This window comes from Caenorhabditis briggsae (genome assembly GCF_000004555.2).
Source record: "Caenorhabditis briggsae complete genome, chrIV, whole genome shotgun sequence".
NCBI classification, from domain to species: domain Eukaryota; kingdom Metazoa; phylum Nematoda; class Chromadorea; order Rhabditida; family Rhabditidae; genus Caenorhabditis; species Caenorhabditis briggsae.
The window spans coordinates 13,256,089-13,274,655 of NC_013487.2; the positions used below are offsets into that span (position 1 = coordinate 13,256,089).

Genomic DNA, 18,567 nt, shown 5'->3' on the forward strand with positions numbered 1-18,567 from the left:
TAGTATATAAACAACCGAATTTTTATCGGAAAATAATTCAAAACATATATTGAATATTCAAAAAATGCTTCTGGCCATCTCTTCTGTATTCCTAATAGCCCAATTGGTTGCCAGTGCTCCAGTGCTCACTGTTCGTGAGGAAATGGAGCAAATCTTTCAAAATTTGACATCCGAGGCTCAAGAAGACTATTTTGCGATTCTTTTCAACGACACGTTGACATTGAGAGAATTGGATGAAAAATGGGATCAATGGGCGGAGAAGCACGGAATTGCGGTAAGGATCTTTTGCTTAAAAAATTTGAATCAGATCGTAGAAAAATATTTATAAACAAAATTTTAGGATAAATGGGCCGCCTACAGTACCAAATGGCTTGCCAGAAAGGAAAAGTTCAATGAGACTGTAGTCTTAGCAATGGAGAGACTTCCATCCGCCTACCGTATGATGAATGAAATCACTTCCAACCGCGAACAAACAATTCAAGAAGTTGGAGAAGCCTTGGATAAACTTCAGGAGACCTACTACATGGAAGTCAGTATGCTGATGTATTTCTCAAAAGTAATGGTACTCAACGAGGGACAAATTATGGGTGGAGAAGGACCAGTCGAAGTTGGAAATGAGGTTTCCGAGGATTTGAGAAGACTGAGAGATTATAAAAATAAGATTAGAGGATTGAAAGCCCTTCTGGTTCCAGGACCATTGGTTTAAGACTTCGTTTTTGTGAAATTGTATTAACTTCGAATTATTGTGATGATGACTGTATAAATGAACACTTACCATTTCCACATCCAATATCCAACACTTTCTTGTTTTTCACATGGTCTTTAACCAAAAATTCCAGCGTTGGAATCACTAGATGATCCTGATATAACCATTTTTGTTGAGCAGATGAATAGGGATCAGTTGGGAATTTAGAGGAAGACATTTTGAAAGTTTTATAAAGAAGAAAAGAAAATTGGAAGTCGAACTAGAGATAAGATCTCTTTTTTTAAAATCATAAAGGCTTTACATCTGCTGCCAAGATAATTTTAAAGTAATGATAAGTGAAAATCTAACTTTCCAAATCGTTTTCTTGATGTTTCGAACGTAGTGCCATCCGTCGTACTTTTGAGAAATTTCATTAAATTTGTTTGTCAGAAGCTTTGTGACGGAAGAATCGCGCTCTGTTGTTAGGGTTTTGATTTTTATGATGACTCTGCGAATTTATGGTTTTCAAAGTTTAGCTATATAGGTTATTTGCCTGAATGTGTGGATTTTCTGATTAATTGGGTGTCAAGAACCAAGTTAGTGTGCATGTCAAGAATCGCGTAGCGTCCGTGGATTGCTGTGTTGCGAAGTAGAGGTGAAGAACACCAGCTCCATGCATTTCTAACTTGGTTCTTGACACCCAATTAATCAGAAAATCCACACATTCAGGCAAATAACCTATATAGCTAAACTTTGAAAACCATAAATTCGCAGAGTCATCAAAGTCGTTGGAGCCGAAATCTCTGGAAAAATCACTGATTAGTCTGCAAAAAAAATCGGATTTCTTCTGATCCAACAGCTACTGTAAAAATCAAAACCCTAACAACAGAGCGCGATTCTTCCGTCACAAAGCTTCTGACAAACAAATTTAATGAAATTTCTCAAAAGTACGACGGATGGCACTACGTTCGAAACATCAAGAAAACGATTTGGAAAGTTAGATTTTCACTTATCATTACTTTAAAATTATCTTGGCAGCAAATGTGAAACCTTTATGATTTTAAAATAATAATTTTCAATTGAAATTCTTTTTTTGCTTATAGAAGCAGAACCAAAAGCAAATGCTGCCAGTCAAAAACTGGATCCGTCCTCTAACTAACCATCTTTATCACTGTTTTCAATCTTCGGGAGGGGATGGAGAAGTAACAATCGAGAAATTCATGTCTTACTTCATGCATATTACAAATGTTCACGACAATTTCACAGTAAAAATTCGCATTCAAAAACATATCCTTATTTTGATTTCCAGAATGTGAACGGGTTTCAGTTCAAAAAAATTCATCATTGTGATCACGGGGTCCTGACAATTACAAGGAATGATTGGATTGATTTGAAAAACCCAAAACACAAAAGAGCATGGGATATGTTATGGGAAATGACCACAAATCCAAGAAGACTGAAAGATCTTCACAAAATTTCTCCATTCTTCAACACTGCTGAGGTAGAAAGCTATAACGCTCTCACCTCAATTTATCCCCCAAAAGACTTTTTTTAAGCGAAATTTTCCCATGCATTGTAAAAATTATGAATTTTAGCCATGAAAACATGCAAATGAGAGTAAATTTGACAGTCATCCGCTGGAATTCTGATAAGCTTGAATGGTTGAGAGGAGATCGAAAAAGCGTGGGTAAAAAATCATACTACAACAAGTCCAGCAGAGAAGCACGCATTCCGAAAAGAAATCGTCATGAGAACAAGAGCAAGTGATGCTCCAAGCATGGAAAAGACCGAAGAAATCGGGATTTCTCGCGAAAACAGAGACTATGAAATTTCTAGCGATCGATCCGAGTCTTCTGACGATGAAATGTGCTAAATGTCTAAGAAATTTCTGAGTTTTTATCTTTTATTTAGTTTTTTTTCAATGGTCGAATGTAATAAACTGAAAAAAATTATTCAAAGAAATTTTTATGACGAAGTTATTGATTTTTGTGTATTCTGCACATATAATTGCCAATTTTTGTTCGAAATTTTATGTTTTCAAAAGAAAAAACAGAAAAAAAAGAAGAAAGCTGAAAAAACCCGAGAAAATTGCAAAGTCCACAATGCGTGGCCTAGGTTTCGATGGCCGCGGCCTAGGTTTCTCATCGCGCGGCAACTCAAATCCTCGTCCCTCGGCGGCACCTTTTTTGCGAATTTAGTGTTTTTAACGGCGTTTTTCGGGGGGAACGAATTTTTTTCGAATTTTTTCGCAATAATATTCGGAAAATACACATCATCGGAGACATTTTAAGACAATAAAAATTTTTGGTCGGAGTCCTCCTTTAAAAACAACACAAGTTAAAAATTTTTGAAACAATAATTTTTCCGTAAATCATTTCGCGGATCAAGAAAAAATGCAATGTTTGAAATATTCAGTTTTCCATGAAACAGTATTTATGTTTCCTAAAATTTTGAAAATCAAGAAAAGATTCCAAGATCGTTTAATTTTAATTTTAATTTTTTTTGAACGAGAAGCAGAGAAGCCCGACACTCTCGTTTCTCTGCGTACTCTCTCTCTCTCTCTCTCTCTCTCTGATCTTTTTTTTTTTTCGAAATTCGGGAAAAAAGTTCTTCCGTCGTTTTTTTTCTTCCATCAACATCCCACTCACTTCCGGTCATTTAAACACTTTTAAACATTTCCTTTTTTGTTTCAGATTCATAAAATAAGGTTTTTTATAATGAGCCTCGTCTTTTCTGTTATATATTTCTATTCGCTTCAAAAGAGAGTGAAAGAGAGTAGAAACACAAAAACAAAAAATCTAAGAAATAGAGAATGAGAGAGTGAGACACAGCTGCTGTTGCTCCGCTTCTGAATAGGCTCCGCCCATTTTTTGGGGGGGGGGGGGTGCTGGAGAAATAGAGGAGAAGACAGTCGGAGGTTGTTTCTCAAGGAGAAGAAGTAGGAAGTCATCTGAATTAGAATACTTTGCGAATGGTCGGTGGATTCCGGATAGGAATGCACTTTTTGGCCTCAGCCCTTCGATTTTTGGAACCAAGGTTTGTCTTGTTGTACTTTTTCCAATTTTCATTTCGTACTTTCGGCTTTTGAAAATTTTTAATTTCACCTGCCATCCCAAGAAAGTACTAAATAAGAATCCTAACTTCAAATTTTTTACTGTTTCAAAAATTGGCTGAAACCATTAAGCAATTTTTCAAAGCATTGAGCAATTCTTTAAAACCATTAAGCGACTTTTCTAGTTTTCAACCCTATTTTGAGACAATCAGAGAAGCCAGACACTCTCGTTTTTCTGTACCTTCCAAGTTTCCTCTAATCTCTCTTCTAGAATGTATTCCATTTTAGTTTCCTTTAAGTACTTCTCCCTCATCACCCTTTTCGACTTTCGAGTGTTCTATACTTTTCGACCTCCCGCCTTTCTATATTCTCCGAATTCGAATTCCCCCTCCTCTCCCAGAAAAACAATTCTCTACAAACTTTTGAGTTAGAATCTTAGTCAAAAAATCTAGGATGTCATTTCCTTAGAAATAAACAAGTGTTGTCTTTCTTTTTGCCTACCAAAAACGGACCGAAAAGACGAAGAAGAAGGTCCCGAAATTTGGGTCAAAAAGTAAACAAATAGGATTTTGTTGTAGGGAACTTGACTTGGTGTGACTAATAATAACAGGGAGAGAAAGAGACGCAGAGAAACGAGAGTGTGTGGTTTCTCTGTGTCTCTCATGTTAGAGCACAATGGGAAATTGAAAACTTTGAAAGTACAGAAACTACTGTTTCATTTTTTTTTGTTAATATATGAGTTTCTGGTAGTTTTAGTTGATCAGGGAATGACTACTAGGAAAATTTATTAATACCCACAAATTCAATATTGTAGTTTTTAGTCTAGAAGTTTTTAGTCTTCGCTCATTTTGAAACAAAAATGAAGCTTATAGGATGATTGTAAACCGTGTTATGACCCGAAATTAGGGGTACCTATTGGTTTCGAGATATAAATGTTGACCGTAGAGAAAGGACCCTGTCAAGTTTGAACTCAGTTATATCGGTTTCTATGAAAAATATCAAAAATTGGTCAACTAATAAAATGTTGGTAATATTATCATTAACATTTTATCAGTTCGTTACTTTTTGATATCTCTTATAGGAACCGAGATAGTTGCGATCAAAGTTCACGTATAGATTGGGCTATTAGAAAAGTAGGCACTGTGCCTTTGAGCTCAAATATATTGGTTGCCATGAAAAATAGTAAAAATCAGTTCACTGATAAAATAATGATGATATTATGATAAACATTTTATTAGTGTACATTTCTTTGTTATCTCTTATAGGAACCAAGATCATTGAGCTCAAAGTCAGACCAGCCAGTTTTTGAAAATTACTGTTTTCCAAAATTCTCATAACTGGAAATTCAAATTATCAGATATTGGACGTTTTAATGCTTTCTAGGTTTTTTTTTTCTGTCAGATTTTTTAGAAGAAGTTGAAATACCACCCAATTTTTATCATACTCGCGGACGGGCCCAAAGCGGGCCGTGACGGGCCCTGTCATAGTTACTTTTAAGATTGATACTTTTTGACCAACTAAATTAGATATGGTAGAACTCGGCAAGCACTACAAAATGATAGTATTCGAGACACTGTATCATATTTGTGAACAAAGTTACAAGCCAAAAAGCTGCAAATGCGGGCCGGGCCGGTTTTTTCGGCCCGTTTGGTCTGTAACTTTGTTCATAAACATGATACAGTGTCCCAAATAGTATCATTTTGTAGTGCTCGTCGAGTTCTACGCTATCTAATTTAGTTGGTCAAAAAGTATCAATCTTAAAAGGAACTATGACAGGGCCCGCCCCGGCCCGCTTTGTGCCCGTCCGCAAGTATGATTTTTATAGAAAAAAATTCAATTGGAAAAAAAGTTATTTTTCCAAAATTCAACATCTAGCTTCTATAGTTTGAACTATAAATAGCTTTTTGAAAAAAAAAAAATTGAATCATTTTGCAAATAAATCGGACTGAAAAAATATTTTCTCCGAAACAGCAAAAATTTTTTATTGCCTCAATTAATAGCTTTATTTCCATTTGCATTAGTTTTGATTCATCCAAACTACAGCCGACATAATAATAAAACATTAAAAATCATATTTCATCTTCTCTCTTTTTTTTTTGCAAAAGTTCTGTCCTACCCGATCATAATTTTCATTTTCTTCTCTCCCTGAATCGTCTCAATTTTCGTCTTTTTCCGAAATGTAATCACATGTAATGTGTATACATCCTCTCTCTATATCTCTCGGACCCCCAGCCGATATATTTCTGAATCCAACACGGACCCTTCCTGAGTGACTCGCAAAAAAGACAGGTGTTTCTTCTCTGATCCCGGTTGGCAATGGAAAAAAGAAAAAAGAAAGAAAAAGAAGAAGATATATTCCTCTTCGTATCGCTCAACGATATTTCACTTTCTGATCCAGTTCTGCTCTTTTTATCCGATCGCCAAATCTTCCGCTGAAAAATGGAGAAATGAGAGAGAGAATTAGAGAAATAGAGACAATATTTTTGCGTCCACCCGTTCTTTTTGATCGAAGACATGTGGAGCCATTTTTTCGATGGAGGAGAAAATTTCGAAAGAGCAGAGAGAGAGAGAGAGAGAGAGAGAGAGAGAGAGAGAGAGAGAGAGAGAGAGAGAGAGAGAGAGAGAGAGAGAGAGAGAGAGAGAGAGAGAGAGAGAGAGAGAGAGAGAGAGAGACCAATAAAATTTGTTTGGAGAGGGTATAATTTGAATCTGAGGGTTATGAAATAATGGAAATTTTAAACGCAAGTAAAATTGTGAAATTGAAGACAAGGAATTCGAAATTTTTTCAAAATTCGGGGAGATTCTGAAAAAGGAACAAAAATCTGGAGTTTTCATTTTCAAGATTTTTTTGTGAAACTGCAATTTTTTCAATTCAAAGTACCCAAACCCATACTTGCGACCGGGCCTTTGCCGGGCCTTTCGCGGGCCTTGCTATAGTTTATTTTTGAATCATTATTTTTGAATCAACCAAATTGAATATGATAGAACTCGGCGAGTACTACAAAATCATACTACTTAGAAAACTGCGTCTTGTCTGTGAACAGAGTTACAAGTCATAAAGTGGCCGGGCATCTGTTTTTTGTCTGTAACTTCGTTCATGGACAAGACACAGTTTTTGAAATAATATCTTTTTGTAGCACTCGTCAAGTTCTATCATATCTAATTTAGTTGGTCTAAAATTATTGCTTCTAAAAGAAACTATGGCAGAACCGGCGATGGCCCGGTCGCAAGTATGTGAAATTGTTCTAAACTCGGGGAGCAATTCAAATTACCAAAAAAGTAAAACGAAAATCTGTTCATTTTTAGAAACTTTTTTTAAAACACGATCTCAACTACTCAAAAATAGTTTCTCACTTTCAAGTTTTTTTCTGTGAAACTGCAATTTTTTAGTAAATTCAAAGTACCCAACCCGCTTCCTAGATGTTCTTTTTTCTTTTAAAAAGTACACTTCCTTCTCTTCCCCATTTTTCGTCCTAAACTACACCATTTGAACTAAAACAGCTTCGAACTTGAAAACAAAAAAAACCCCCATCAAAACACACACTTTTATTTTGTTTGTGAGTAAAACTTTAAATATGGGTTACCCGATTTTCGCGATAGAGGAGTCTTGATCGACGGCATAGTGAATTAACCTTATTTGAAAATCGTTATTAGAAATTTTTGAAACAGTGAACTTTTTTGGTTTTTAACACAACCAGACTGTTTGCGGCGCCTGTGGCGCATCAGACCACTGGCTGGTGCGTATTTTCTGCTGATAGAACCAATTATTCTTTTCTTTTACTGGTTTGTCGCAATCGTAATAGGAAGACTTTAAATTTTGATTCTGAATTTCGTACATGTGCAATTTCCACTTTGTTATTTTCCAAAAAATTTACTGTTTTTATAATTTTTCATAATTGGAAATTGGAGTTATATATGATCTTTTTTGAATATAGGTACATCATTCCCAAAATTTCCAAAGATTTTTTGCGAAATTTAAGAACGGAGAACTGGAGATTTTCAGAGTTTTTAAGTTACGGTATTTACGTAATGAGAAAATTGAATGATGAGTAATCTGTTCGCAAATTTCATTTTCACATTTCCCAACTTTTTTTGCTATCCATGGATTATCTAATATACGATACAATGCATGAACTTTTAAACCTGATTCTCAATTTTGGAACATTTTTAGGCACTTGTAAATTTTCCAAAAATTTACTGTTTTTCGAAATTTTTATAACGGAAAAATGGAAACATGAACGATGGTTTATCGGTTAACATTTTCCAAAACTTTGAATCACGTAAATTGACAATTGAACAATTGAACCTGAATGCCGGAACTTTTTGAAACAGTAATAATTTATTAAAAGGTATGGGGGCATGAAAAAAGGATTTTTTCGAGGCGAACAGTAACCACTGCACACCGTCCCGTTAGAATGCATTCCGTAACTACAAAAATATGAAAAACCTCCTGTTTCCCCTACTTTAACCCTGATTCTTAGTTTTTTTTAAACCCTGATTCTTAGTTTTGTTGATTCTTAGTTTTGTTTCTTAGTTTTGTTTTTTTTCACCAGGCCTGTGCGGCAACAAATTGCCGATTGCCGAAATTGCCGAATTTTTGTTGCCGATTTGCCGTTGCCGAAATCGGCAACGAAGAAAAAGTTGCTGAATTGCCGTTTCCGATTTCGGCAAAAAAATTTCGGTAATTTCGTCAACTGAAATTTTTTTGAATTTAGAGATTTTCACAATTTTATTAGTCAAAAAAATGATTTCAAAGTCCGAAAAATCAAAATTTGAATACCATCATCCCTCAGAGTGCATTTTAGAGGAAATGTGTCCCAATAATCATCAAAAATACTAGCATCGGATCTAAAAATGGGCTTCAAATTTGTGAGCATAGGAGAAAAATAGATATCACGAGTCACAACTCATCAAAAAAAATTATCCAATCTGTCTCAAATCTCTAGGGAACGTGTGTCGTGAGTAGCCTAACAAGTTGAGCGCACTATTTTCAAAACTCACAATCGGAACAAATATTTTCAACCATTGGAATACCCTCTATTGCTAAAGAGAAATAGTTTGCATAAAAAATGTGGCCTTGAGTTGCCAATTTTTGTAATTACTTTTTTAAGGAACTTATGAAACACATTTTCTGTAGCTCTGAGCCTGATAGAAGCATTTTCAGGTGAGTTACGTATCCTTTTTACTAAAAAAAGACGCAAAACTTCTGTTGCCGAAAATTGCCGAAAGTTGCCGAAATTGCCGAAATTTTTTTTCCGCAATTCCCGAGTTGCCGAATTGCCGAAAAAATTTTGTTGCCGCACAGGCCTGATGTGCACTTTCTTCTAGTCATTATCCAAAAAAAAACTAAAAAACTGTTTTTCAAAATTTTCGTTATTGGAAATTGAAACCTTGAGCGATCTATTTCTAAAGTCTCGTTCATTGATTCTTCAAAAACATTCAGGAAACAATTAATAAAAATCGAAAATTGAACCTGTCCAAATTTTTTTGAAACAGTGAAAGTTTATTGAAATTTTACGAAAATTATGGCTTCCGGAAAAAGTATATTCGGGTTTGAAGAATGTGAACAGGTCAACTTTTTGAAAACTTCACTGTTTCAAAAAAAATGTTTTAATTCGAATCTTTAGAAAGTAGTGTTATTTCCATTATATTGGATGAGGGATCAATTTTGTTTATATAATCCCCTCGAGGAGTTGAACTTCTCGGCCCAACGTGGAAGGTGCCGCGTTGCTACCAGCTGAGCTCCCATGGTGCAAGCTTTGTAAACCCTAATCACTGTACACCGTCACGTCGGAATGCATACTGTAGCTAAAAAAAGTAAAAAATCTCAAGAAAATTTCAAACTTCGAAAAGTTAAAGAGTCTCACTATCAGTCATTTATGCAATTAAGTTTGTCATCACAAAGACCCCCAATTAGACATAATTAACCTAAAAAATGTGTTTTCCAGAGTAGACGATGATTTCGTGGACCGTCTTCATTACCTCTATACATCCACCATGGTCCTCATGTTTGCTGTTTTAGTGTCGGCAAAACAATATGGTGAGTTTTTTCATTAGAAAAAATACCTGAGAATTTGTTACTTTTGTTTTTTGTTATAGATCAAAATAGACACAGAATTTTGAAAAAAAAACTTATGAAAATTATAAAAGTACTTTTTATACACTAATTAGATTCGTTATTCCTACTTTTCGGTTTCCAAATTAGCTTCATTTTTTATTCTAATTTTTTTGCTTTTTTCTTTTCTCAGAATCTCTCAAGTGTCTAGATTGAGTAGGTGAAAGATCCTATCTTTAATTCATGGAATTTCGGGAGATTTTGCGTGTCATCCTCTGGAGATTTTGAGGGAAAAATAGAAGAAGCAGATAACCGAAAAATTTTAATAAATTCATGCTTGATAGGTTTCTTACTAGGAAAAGAAGAAGAAGGAAATGAAAATTGGGGGAGAGTCAGGTGGAAAAATAAGAGTGAAAGAAAAAGTACAAGATTTTTGATAGGGACAAGTAAAACGGGGTTATGAAATATATAAGAAAACAATCACAAATATGAGGGATTCGAAATATTTACTGTTTCAAGGATCATGATTCTTGATACGTTTGAGAAGAGATTTTTAATGTATCCAAAATTAAGTAAATAAAAATAAATTCTGGCAAATTTTGAGAGTTTTACAACAACTTGAAGCCAAAAATGGGATAATTATAGAATAAAGAAAAAAACAATCAAGAAAATGTTTCAAAAATTTTTTGAATTCAAAACTCTCGAAAGTCGTGCTAGTACTGTTACCTTTTAACAAGAAAACTACTAATTTTTATCTCATTCTAATAACTCCATCGTTTACTTTCGGAAATCCGAAACAGGAGCCCACCTCTATTTGAAGCCCACCCTGGCTGTGCATTTTTCTTTTCGGTTAGTGCAGACATTTTTTGTTAATTTTTCTGATGATTTCCGAGAATAGAATGAATTAGAGAAAATGCGGTATTTACGGAATAAAATCTACTTCTTACTAATAGTAAGGAAACTTTTCTGTCTATGTGTCTGTGTGTCTGTCTGTCTAACTCAAACTGTCTGTTGAATAACTCAAAGGGACATGGGACTCCTACAGTGGTGTGTGGTATTTAGTCATGGACTACCGACCGCTTTGTGTCTATGGTGTCTTGGGTCTTCTAGCTTATAGGGAACCCACAGGGCTGAGAATCGAAATTTTCAAAATTATTCTAAAACTCACTAAAACTTCATGAAATTCTGCAAAACGTTTTCTGGGACTATCTATGTGCTTCCTAATAATTGAGCTCAAAGTGCATTAAAAGTGTTTTCCACAATAAAAAAGGTTGGGCATAAAATATTTTAGATACTTTGTGAAACAGACAAAAAAATTTCCACTCTGACCAGCCAGCATTCTCCATACCGAAGAGGGAATATGAAATGTGAGTGCCGCAACGGCTAATACAAATGGAACCCACTGATAATTTAAATAAACACAAGAAATTCCAAAAAATTACTGTTTTGATTTCTTCATCAATAGTTTTCATACATCTTCCACCGTTTTTACGTCCTTCTCATTTTTAAAAGAATCTATTTATTCTAGAAACGGTATTTAAAATTAATGGTTTATCATAACTTACGCATTTACGCAATTCTCCTTAAACAACAAAAAACATAATAATTTTTACATAAATTCTTCAATTAATTACATTTTTTTCATCTCCTCTTAAAGTTTCCAGACTAAAAACATTGGAATTGTGAAGTTTGAACAGGTCAACTACTAAAAAACATTACTGTCTTATACATCATTTTTCCTAGAAATGGTATATAAAATTGATGCTCCCCAAACAACAAAAAACAAAATAGTATATAGATTAAGTTTTGCTATTAATTACATATTTTTACCTCCTCTAAAAGTTTCCGGGAAAAAATGATTGAAAGTTTCAAATATGAAAAATAGGTCAACTTTAAAAACATAGGTTTGAATAAATTTCACTGTTTCTAAAATTGTTGTTTTCGAATCTTTCAAAAGTCGTATCAGTTCCTTCTCGATTTGGCTATAATTTTCATCAAATATTCTTATTTCCTTTCTGACACTATACAAATAGACAAAAATTTAAAAAAAATACTGTTTCAACTTCTATAAAATATAGGTTTTATACTTCTTTCAGCAGTTGTCTAGCAGTCCACCCCCCTTTAAAAGCCCTCTTTTTCCTGTAACGTTATCATTACTAATAACATTCACCAAATTCCGTATGTCCGGATGGATATAGCGTCCCGTTTCACCCACTCAAAGTTAACCGATTGAGCTGAAACTTTGGCAGGCGAATCGGAAATTTTTATTAGTTTATGCCCGATCTTTTCGTTTTTCAAAGATTCGATGCGTGGTGAGCAGAGAGAGAAAGAGAGGGAAAGAGGAGGTGAAAGAGGAAAAGGCAACAAAAACCTACACACGTGTACGTCATTTCCACCTGTTCAGCTGTGGTGCTCCGTGGTGTAGCGGTTAGCGTACTACACTTTTGCCCTCGCGACGCGGGTTCGAGTCCGGCATGCGGCAACTTCTTTTTTGATTTTTAAACAAAGTTCAGAAGGGAAAGTGTGTAAAAATTTCTTTCATGGGTTCGAGAGATATCGCAGAAAAACTATTATGTATAGAAGAAAAGTTGATTCTATTTTGAAGCTATTATTTTAGAGGTTTTTGTTTGAGTCGTTAGGCAAATTGGAACAAAATTTTGAAGATTATTGAGATCATTTTACGGGGTTTCAAAATAAAGGTCGGAATGCCCTGAATTTTTTATGATTCCCATTTGCTCCATTGTACAATTTTTAGACTTCGGCAATCTGTGAACTGTTGGGCTTCCAAATTTTCGAAACTCTAAATTTGAACTCTTAATCTCTCAATATCCTAACTACTGGAATTCTCAAATTTCGGAATTTCGAACTTTCGAATCTCTAAATTTCGGTGAAAAATTCGGGGTACAACGCTTCAGAGGTACAAGGGGGTACAAAGTGATTTAGGGGTACAACATCCATAATTCGGGGGGAAACTTTTTTTCAAGTTAGTTGTACGGAAAATATAGTTTAACCGGGCCTTTTTTAACCCAGAATCTCTAATTTTGTACCCCTAATCAGTTGTATCCCGGTGTACACCCGAATCGTTGTACTTGGAACTTCTGAAGTTAGTGAATTCTAAATTTTGGAAATATTAAATTTTTAATACCAAACATTAGTCTTGAATTCTGTATTTTCAATACTGGATAATCAGAATTTCCAAATTACAGAATTCCCGACGCTCACAATTTCAGAAGGAACTGTGAATTACTAAAACTGTGAATTTCTAAATTTCTTTCTTTTTTGTGAGATTAGACCCTGAAAAAAATTTCCTTGAATGAAAGTGTCATAGCCTCTTTATAAAACTACGGGTACTGTAACCGGAGGCCAGGAGGTTCAGCCCCGGAGGGGCGCAAACCGACTGGTCTAAAATTAATGACACTTCTCCCTGAAAGAATCACAAAATGATGTAACACATTCATTTTTCTATAAATACCATATTTTTTGCAGTCGGCCATCCGATAGAATGTTTTGTGCCGGCACAATTTACGAGAGCCATGGAGCAGTATACGGAGAATTATTGTTGGGTACAGAACACGTATTGGGTACCATTTCAAGTGAGTTTTTTTTCGTACGTCAGGATGTACAGAAACACAGAAACATGAAAAAAAACGGGACTGAACAACAAGAACTGGTAATTTTAGTGGTGTAAAATATTGTAAAACACCGGCCTAACGTTATTTTGGCCTAGCTTTTGCAAGTTGAGTTTTCTAAGCCACCATCATTTCTGCTCTAAAAATGGATATTCACATGATATGTTGGTGTTGGGCTTGAAACGAATTACCTTGCAAAATTAATTTTTCAAATATTTAATTTTTCAAACTTCCAGGATCTGATACCCCACAGATTGGACGATAGGGAACGTCGACAAATTGGATATTATCAGTGGGTTCCATTTGTATTAGCCGTTGCGGCACTCACATTTCATATTCCCTCTTCGGTATGGAGAATGCTGGCTGGTCAAAGTGGTAATTTTTTTGTCTGTTTCACAAAGTATCTAAAATATTTTAGGCCCAACCTTTTTTATTGTGGAAAACACTTTAATGCACTTCGAGCTCAATTATCTCAATTCCTGTAAGAGAGATCAGAAATGTGTCAACTGTTAAAATGTTGATGATATCAAAACAAACATTTTATCGGTTGACAGATTTTTGATATCTCTCATAGGTACCGAGATAATTGAGCTCAATGTGCAATAACATAACATATACAAGAAAGACCATTTAACTTTCAACTTTTAGCCAATTTTTTCCGTTTCCTGTGAATGATATCAAAGAGTAATTAGAGAAATTTTCGATATCTTTCATAGAAACCGAGATAAATTGGCTCAAACTTTACAATGCTCTTCATACATATACATCCCACATTTCACAGTTGTGAATTTGGCTCACAAATCCTAGTTAAAGAGCGAGTACAGTTCAAAACATTCCAGGTCTCAATGCTGGTCTAGTTCTCCAACTAGTCTGTGGAGAACAAAACGTGGATCCAGTGGTCCGTGACAAGACAGTCGATATTGTTGCGAGACACATAGACGATGCTTTGATGTACCAAAGAGAGCACGGAGCCAGAAGGAACAGTGTCTACATTTTTGCAGTCGTAAAGCTTGGGAAATTCTATGGAGCCTACGTTTCCTCAGTCTACATTTTCATCAAAGCTCTCCATTTGGCAAATGTCATTCTTCAATTTATGCTGCTCAATTCATTCCTTCAAACTTCGGATTATCCAATGTTCGGTGCTCATGTACTCTACGATCTCTTCATGGGAAGAGAATGGAGAGATTCTGGAAAGTTCCCAAGAGTCACACTTTGTGATTTTGAAATTCGAGTTCTTGGAAATGTGCATAGACACACTGTTCAGTGTGTGCTGGTTATCAACATGCTCACCGAGAAGATCTTCATTTTTCTATGGCTCTGGCTTACGGTATTGGCAATTGTGACAGCATTGAACTTGTTATTTTGGTTCATTGCATTGGTATCAAACACGTGTCGAGAGAATTTCGTATCGAAGCATTTGGATATTCAATCAGATCAAATCAGTCGGTTTGTACATCGATTTTTGAGAGCTGATGGAGTGTTCCTACTACAAATGATAGCTTCGCATTCGGGAAATTTGATGGCGGCTAAGGTGAGCTTTTGAGAAGTTTTTGGGATAACCGCAGGCATAATTAAAACTTTCAATAAAAATCCCTAAACAATTACTGTTTCACAAATCTCATTTTTTTGGGGAATTTTTTTTTTGACAATTCAGTCAAAAAACAAGCTTAATGAATGGAACCCATTGCTGAAATTTTCGCCTTATCTTGTTTCTGGAAAACAAGACATTTCCTGGTTTTGGACCGTTTGCCGTGGACCGAACTCTCCGTTATTTCGGAAATAAGATTAGCCATTAATAAGCTTTTAGAGCCACCACGCCTACCCATTCAAAAAGTATAGTAACCAAAAAGACGCGGTCCTGTTGCCGAAAACCTTGGATTGCCTTGAATAAAAATTTTGGAATATTTTTTGAGTGGTATTGAAGTCACATAAAAAGTCAAGATATTCCAAAATTTTTCATTTCAAAGATAGGAATAGTGATGTCTAGACTGGCCATATCGCAACTGTGACGTTCTGGAACTGACCATTTTTTAATGCTAGCTGCTTGAAAGGTGTGGGGACATGAAAAATTTCCCAACTTTCACATTTTTCTATTCATAATGTTTCACGCTAGTAGATAGCTGACCACTACTTAACCACGGATTTCAAAACTTTTTGAAATTTTTGAAACAGTAAAAAAAATGAAAATTCAAAAAAAAAAACTAATTTTTTATAAAATAACAAACACCAACTTCTGTATGTGAGGATGTATGTCGCGTAACTCCCAAACTTCGCGGGTAACTCCCACATCAACTCCGATTAGGCCCCAAACCTCTCCCCAGAATTACCTGAGTAGATTACGGGTATCGTAAGCGGGAGCCAGACAGTTTAGCCCCGAAGGTTTTTTATAATTTCAAATTTGGTCTTAATTCTCCATGTTTCAATTTTTCTAACACAAAACTGAATTTCGAAAAAAATTCTTTGAAAATTTTCAAAAAATTTGAAACAGTAAAAATGATAATAGTCTTTGAAAGCTGAAGTCTTTGTTAATGCAAAAAAAAAGCTGTGTTGGAATTTTCACTGGAACTTTCCGACTGAAATTTCGTATTCTTTGAATTTAATTTTGAAAATTCATTAGAAAACCCAAAAGCCTTGTATAAACCGAACCGAAAAAACTCATGGTCGTTCAAGGTACTTTAAGGTTTATGATTCTTTAAAGGTGGGGAGACATGAAAAAATAATGTTCTCGAAATTCCGTTCAAAGATGCCCCTCGAGGAGTTGAACTTGTGAGGGCGATGATTGAGAGTGCGGCGCCGCTACCGACTGAGCCACGCGGGCAAAGAGAAAGCGGACGCCCGATTGCATACATAAAGGCGAGGACGACAGCTGTACGCAGAGTGACATTAAGCGTTGTACACCGTGACGGTAGAATGCATACTCTAGCTACAAAAAAACTACGAAAAACCTCCTGTCCCCCCACCTTTAAGGTCTAAGGTTTGAAGTCAGTAGTGCTAAACGGTCACTTCTAGAACGTCCGGATTTGACCTAAAGTAAATTGATACAAAAAACAGATTTTCGAAAAAACCCAGTTTTTTTTTCAAAAAGTGCAAGAAACAGTATTCATTTTTCGCAGGTGACTGAACAACTCTGGTTGATATTCGTACGTCGAAGTGGCAAACCCGTGTGTGACGATAAAATCGAGGATCGTGGATCAGAAAGAAGTGCGAATGGAAATGACTGGGAATCGGTGGGAGAACTTTCGATTGTAGACTGTTAGAAGTAGAAAAACAGAGTAGATCAAAAAATTAGACCGACAAAATTTTGCAGCACGATGATGGGAAGACGTCGCTGAAACGGGGCGATTCATGGCACGAGACGTCACTTCCTCCGCCAATGCCTAGTCTACCGATTAGGACAAGGACGGATTATGTTTAATTCTGAAATATTCCAGAACCTATGGCTAATCTAAAAGCTTTTTAAATATGAATTTTTGAAAATGGACCATGAGAATAAATTTTGCCGTTTCCCGAATTTTCCAAACCGAGTAAATTTGTCACATTTTGCTTCGTTTTTTGTGGAAAACCAGACGCAGAGAAATCAGATATTCTCGTTTCTCTATACCCCATCCTTTCTCTCCACTCTCTCTGTCCATTTTCAAACTATCCCGATCTTTCCCTCCCCATTCGTTTTCCCCCCAAAATTTTCGGGTATTTGATCTCATTTTTCCCTGTATTAGTCATCTGCTTTCATTGAAAAACTTCATTGTCTTTCTATTATGATGTTCTTTTTTTTGAAATTTTCGAATAATAAACTTTTGTGTCCGATTATGTCTGAGATTTCTCGAAGAAGACGTCATTTTGGAATTAGGAACACTTGAATTGTTTCAAGTGGTCTCATTTAATTTGGAGAAAAAAGGTTGGGAATCAAGAATCAGAAGTGACCACTGTTAGAAAAACTCAAAATTTGAAAAGTCTATGAATTTTCGGTTAGGCGGGAATTCGATGCCTTGTATGAGGCTTTCTAGAAACTTTCTGAGATTCTGAGATTCTGAGATTCTGAAATTCTGAGATTAAAAATTTAGATTTTCAGTCACTTTTTGACCAATTTTTAAAAATAAAGCTGTTTCCTTGATTACTGATCAAAGTCCACTATTATTAATCGCGAACTAACTTTCTATTCGAAAATTCCAAAATTTATTTTCAAGTGTTTACAAAGAATATCTCGAACCTTCCCTATTGGCTCAAGTAGCCGACACATCTGATCATAAAATAAAGTTCATTTCTATTTTTGGTGTCACAATAAATTCGGAATGGGTCATAAGATTGATCACACTGAACAAGTTTACATGGGTGTGATTCAGGGAAAAAAAGCGAAGGTTTTTCAAGTTTCATTTTTAGGTTTTTCTAGAGATAAGAGGAAGTTCTAGATAATCTTTGGTGACTTGAAAACTAGAAAGTAGAGAGAACAGGAAGATCAAAAAAGTGCGGACATCTGGACAAACAGAAAAACAGGAAGATTGGATTCGGAACTGTTAAATAATCTGTAAATATAGCTCTTCGATGAGTGCAAGTTGTGGAAAATATCTAAAAAATTAGGAATATGAATTCAGAAAATTCGAGAATAAAAAATTACTGTTCCACCAAAACTTCTTGAATAATAAAATATTTGAACTTTCGTTAGGTGAGTGAGGACTAATGAGTGCGGCCTAAAAAGTAGATTGTGAGTTTTGTGAGCTTCAAATTGGCTAAATCGGTCTGAAAATTTGTAGACATAGGTTTTTCTACATTTTGAATCAAACTGCGTTTATAAAATTTCCCTGTCTTGTTTAGTTTTCGCAGAACACTCATTTTGTCCTATCTTTATGAAGCGGACTGTATTATAACCAGTGTGCCTTATCGAAGAATATTTTCCGATTTTGTCGACAAATTTACCTGACAAATTATCGATAAATTTATCGACAAATTTATCGACAAAATTTTGTTGACAAATTGTCGATGAATTTGTCGTTTTTTTTTGTCGATAAATTTGTCGAAGGGGGCATTTGTCGACAAATTATCGACAAAAATTGCTATTAACCGCCGGGATTACTTGTAAAAAATTGTATCGTTACCATTTTTTCTATGGCATCTGACCTGGTGGCCTAATTTTTCGAACATGAATTTTGTA

General features: G+C 35.3%; 2 protein-coding genes across 2 annotated transcripts; both read left to right on the forward strand.

The window, feature by feature from the left end:
• Positions 1-64: 64 nt before the first annotated feature.
• On the forward strand, positions 65-706 carry CBG21288 (the record flags this gene model as incomplete). Its single annotated transcript, XM_002648921.1, has 2 exons — positions 65-274; positions 341-706. 2 exons carry the CDS (start codon positions 65-67, stop codon positions 704-706), a joined length of 576 nt encoding a protein of 191 aa, XP_002648967.1.
• Positions 707-3,656: 2,950 nt separating this feature from the next.
• On the forward strand, positions 3,657-16,836 carry Cbr-inx-18 (the record flags this gene model as incomplete). Its single annotated transcript, XM_045236114.1, has 6 exons — positions 3,657-3,721; positions 9,686-9,777; positions 13,279-13,385; positions 13,658-13,796; positions 14,261-14,952; positions 16,729-16,836. The coding sequence occupies 6 exons, from the start codon at positions 3,657-3,659 to the stop codon at positions 16,834-16,836; spliced, it is 1,203 nt and encodes a 400-aa protein (XP_045097273.1).
• Positions 16,837-18,567: the final 1,731 nt, after the last annotated feature.